Source organism: Etheostoma cragini, chromosome 10 (assembly GCF_013103735.1).
Source record: "Etheostoma cragini isolate CJK2018 chromosome 10, CSU_Ecrag_1.0, whole genome shotgun sequence".
NCBI lineage: Eukaryota > Metazoa > Chordata > Actinopteri > Perciformes > Percidae > Etheostoma > Etheostoma cragini.
The window spans coordinates 10,917,103-10,921,945 of NC_048416.1; the positions used below are offsets into that span (position 1 = coordinate 10,917,103).

General features: G+C 42.3%; 1 protein-coding gene across 3 annotated transcripts in view; it reads right to left on the reverse strand.

Annotated features, from left to right (window-relative positions):
* Positions 1 to 4,843, reverse strand: part of ppp2r2ba (protein phosphatase 2, regulatory subunit B, beta a) — a 46,600-nt gene that overhangs the window by 8,175 nt on the left and 33,582 nt on the right. For all 3 annotated transcript variants that reach the window (XM_034883271.1, XM_034883272.1, XM_034883273.1), the window contains exons 2-4: positions 4,722 to 4,819; positions 3,240 to 3,405; positions 2,243 to 2,355 (exon numbers count right to left, since the gene is read on the reverse strand). In XM_034883271.1, the coding sequence (XP_034739162.1) occupies positions 2,243 to 2,355; positions 3,240 to 3,405; positions 4,722 to 4,819 (377 nt within the window). The remainder of the gene's footprint in view (positions 1 to 2,242; positions 2,356 to 3,239; positions 3,406 to 4,721; positions 4,820 to 4,843) is intronic.

Here is a 4,843-nt window from a genome sequence, read left to right on the forward strand (position 1 = left end):
AGAATGTAAGAAAAGACAGGGAAAAAAGGCAGAGGTGGAAAGAGAGATGGCCTGAGGGCATCACTAGGTCCTGCTGAGGAATGATAACTGAACTCTCCAGCAGAATTAAGATGAGCTCACACACACACACACCCACACACACAAATACACACCCACACACACACACACAAATACACAGTGCTTCTTGGGCTTCAAAGAAGCCCCGCACCAGTCTGCATGCAACCCCCCGTTGGCCAGATATAACCCAGACAAAGAGAGAAGGGAGGGGAGCGAGAGAGGAGAACAAATCGACTGCTTCTTCCCTTTTTCTCTCGTCCGTTGCTGGCACTGACAGAGAGACATGGCAGCCCAGCAGGCTGCTGTATCTCCATGGGTGTCACTTCCTTTCCATGTCTTTCACTGGCCGTCCAAAACACCATGGACCGTATTAACCCATAACCCCCAACACTGACAGTTACACTGTTGAGCTTGCTCCCTGCACCTTTTGAAATGACCTAATAGATTAAGTTCTTTAAAATTCCTTTATTAGATAACCCTTTGATAGGGGGGTTCTCGTTTTTGAGGGGGTCCTGAGGAAGATACCAGAAAAGACATTGCCCATATACTAACAAGATGAGCAAAACAAAACATAGCAGACACAAATAATCAAATAACAACCAAAAATTCAAAACAGACGTCAGCAACAAAACAACATAACAGGGAATAATGATCATTCAGAATATAGCCAAGCTTTAATGTAAATGTCAGTGAGGTTAAGTGGTTCAGAAAAGAGAACAGAGTGAGAAATGAGATAAAAGTAGAAGTAATTCCCTCATAGTATGTAAAACAGAATATTTTAAATTGAGATATGTCTGCTTTAAAAAGTAACAAATACTTTGTGATTAATTTATTCACATCAGAATTTGAAAGCATTTCCTTTTTTAAAGCAGCAATAAAAAAAGTATATCATTTGTATTTTAGGGAGATAAATGCTAAATCATAGACTTTATATTATTAAAAAAAAAGATTTTTTTTGTTGAGCTACATTTTGGAATGATTTTTTCAAGCTCTTCCCTTTCCTCATTGCTTTCTCCCCCCATATGCGCAGATTTCACAGCCTCTAAACAGGATTGCCACAGTCCCGGCCTGTCCTCCAGGTTGCTATGATCCCCTGGCCAGCCAGACAAAGAGGGACAGTCACGCTGAACACAACACTAATCTATTATGGCAGACACACACACACACACGCACACACACACACGCACGCACGCACTCTGTCCTATGTGCCTGCCTGCTTTGTGTGAAAAAATAGAGAGGTAGTGGAGTGGTAAGTATGAGAGAAAGAGAGGGAGAAGGAGGGGGGACAGAAAGAGACGATAATCCCTGCATGGTCTTCACCTCAGTGCACATATCGATCACTCATTCTCACTTTCTTGTAAGTGTAAGTTCAAAATTGTTCTGTGTATTTTCTGGAGTGTCGTTTATCTGCTCAGTATTGAAAGTGAACATTTCAGATGGGGAACACTGTGTCTTGACTTACACTTTGACAGATATTGTGCAGACATGCAGCATGCATTAATAACAAGTTTATGTAGGATTAAAGGCTATCATAGCATAACGGCTGAATGTTAAATTTTGATTTAATCAGCTTATCTGCCTGCCTATGGTCCCCCAGTAACTAGAAATGGTGATATTTATAAACAGAGCCCTGGTTATCCTGCTCTGACTCTGAGAAAATGAAATCTCACATGGGCCGATCTGGAATCTGGCTCCTTATGAGGTCATAAGGGGAAAGGTTACCTCCCCTTTCTCTGCTTTGCCCAGACAGAGAATTTGGCCCAGCCATGAGAGAGAGAGAGTCTTCATGGCTTTCAAACGAGCAAAGTGGCAGTTGGTCAAAGCGACACCCCCAGCCTCCACCTCCACCTTGTAGTGTTTTATAGCCTGTTACATGTTTATTTGTAAGTTGTAGTGGTTCTGCTTGGCAGAATTTCTTACCTGTAGTGGGGCAATGCTATCTGGGTCCTCTTTTGCTAAGCCATGCCGACTGACTCTTGGCTCTTGCTTCAAACTTTCAAGATTTTCTTTTGTTTCCGTTGAAGAAATAATCTGAACTTTTCTATAATTGTCGGTGTCTTCAAATTATAACCTGGTATTATCCCCTGAGCCAAACTGAAATTTTGACACAACAGCAAGACAACATAGAGCCGTTTACCTGACTTCATGTGCCATTGGAAGTGATAGTTTGGTGTGACCCCCTTACCCGTAGCGAGGTGATGGTCGACGGGTCTCTGATCCGTCCATCGTCATCCTTCAGGTTGTAGCCCTCTGGACGCTTGTCCCTCTCGCTGATTTTCCACAGCTTCACCGTCTTGTCTGAAATGGATACATCACACACACAAACACAGAGACACACACAAACACAGAATACAGTTAGATCATGGCTCACTACAGTGAATCTCAGATACAAGATGGATGCGGGGGGTTGGGCGGCCGATCTGGCATGTAGCTGGACAAGAGCCAGCAGGAATGATGAATTGTGGATCCTGTGTACATTTTGATGTCACTGATATCAGTCTACGTGTTGACTACATTTCCCGGCTGCAGTATGCGCTCCCCCTAAATAAGCCATCTGGGCGCTTTTCAATTCGGCACCAGTTACATCTTGTCTTCTCGGCCTAGTGAGGTGGAAGGCGGCAGCAGTCGGATTGTTGCCTTTTTTCCCCTTTTAATTTCCGCTGTGAATATTGGTGGCCATCGCTACAGGACTCTCCACCATCTGCTCCAGCCACCGCTAGCACTTCTGTAGCAGCCATGCATGAAGCCCACAATCTGCAAGACGTCTTTCTGCTGATGTCTGCGTGTGTCCGTTTGAGCTAGCGTGCATGTATGGTGTGAGTTGGCACACCCTTTTATGTGTGTGTGTGTGTGTGCTGTGGCAGCCGTGCATGAAGTTTTCAATCTAAAACGCGTCTGCTGGTCGCTCTTGCTCAGCCAAGCGAAACACCACTACATTCACACTAGCAGTCAAAGACATATTCATGTGACATGAATAACGTCTCCTCTAACATCCGCTGTACATCTGACCATTCTGCAAAGGGAGGCATGAATCATGCCTTTACTTGACACTGTTATTAAGTAACAACAACACTCTGCTCTCATTCAAACACACTCTCATGACAGATAAATGGTTTTGTTGACCATTTTGACACTTGCGTTGCTCCCACAGTACCCAGGGCCGCCTTAGCGAACTGACTTACCGTTAGTGGAGAGCAGGAAGTAGGCGGCGTTCTGCTGAGGAAGCCATTTGATCTTGTTGATCTTCTCCTCAATCTCCAAACTCTTCAGGTAGTCAAACTCCGGCTCGTGGCTCTGAAATGTGCTGTAAACATTGTACTCCCCCCGACGTTGGGGCTGGCTCTTACTCTGCAAGAAGAGAAACACAGTGAGAGTTCGGCCTGTTTGCTGATTAAATAATGGTTCCCATGAATTTGTTCTTCCCCTTAAAGTGAAATTAACAAATTAAGCTAGGGTTAGCTAATAAAGGTAGAAGGAGTGAGATATGTTAGCCGTGCTAGCAGCAGGACTGTGACCGTATGACTTTTCATCCAGAGCCCTCATCGGATGTGTCCATAGTCCTGTAACAATTCCATATTTTGCTTTACATTTAACTGTCTCAGAAAAGCGATTAACAATATCGTTTTTTATCTTTCAGTCAAATTTAAAAATATTTTTTATGTATTACATTTGCAAAAGAATTTAACTTTAGATTGAATCCCAGGTTGCATCTTTAGGTTATACCATTGTCATGTGACCCAGATAATTTAGCAACACAGGTACACAGCCTATGAAGTAAAACCCGCCGTTGTATTTCTTAAATGAACATAAAATTGAGAATAGTTTTGTGTGATATATTTTTCCACACCTTAGCTTATGCTAGCAAGTTATTGCGGTTAAACAAAGAAAACGTAATTTTGTAAAGTGATTGCTATTAGACAATTATATAGTATTTGTTACAGGCCTATCTGTCCAATACTTTGGTTTAAGACCACATCCCTGCAGAACTACTGACATTCTCATCCGCCTCAGTGTTACTTTGGGTTTAGTCCTAATGAGCAAATATTAGCATGCCAACATGGTCATTGTAAACATTATACTTGCTGAACAACAAACAGCTAATTAGCATGCTGATGTTAGCAATTAGCTTTAGTTGTGCTATAAGCTCACAGAGCTGCTGGCAAGGCTGAAGATTCTTTGTCTCGTTTTTTGACACTGGTCAACACCATTACACACACACACATTTGTGTATACATATTAATATGATCTGCTTGTTATAGCAATCCATAGCAGCTATAGTTTATGGTACATTTTTACTCATTTGAATGGCTGCCCCATTTCATGAAATGTAAAATTCTCATTTGCACATATTCCCCTGTGATTTAACATAAAGAAACCTTGGTCAATGTAACTGGAATTCAGAATAAATTTTGGTGGTCTTAAGCAATGCTTTTCCAGTGAAGATGATGAGTTTATAATGATGCTCCCCCAAAGCTACAACTAGATATTTGTTTGTAGTTTAAAGATATTAACGGCTGTAAATCCAGCAAGAAACCATTTTCAAATAAACCTTTTTACTACCTATTTATCTAAAAGCAAACAATCCAACTGTAATGATCCAAGGCTGTCAAATTCTTTCAGCAGAAGGGGAGCATAATTAGTGTTGCATTGTTGGCATTTCCTACCTCCTGCTCCCTTTGGAAGACAACCACTCTGCCTCCTTTATCCCCGGTGGCCAACAGCTCCCCCGATGAGTTAAACTCAACCGTTGAGATAATGTCAGCTGCAACACAGGAAGCGGGGGGGG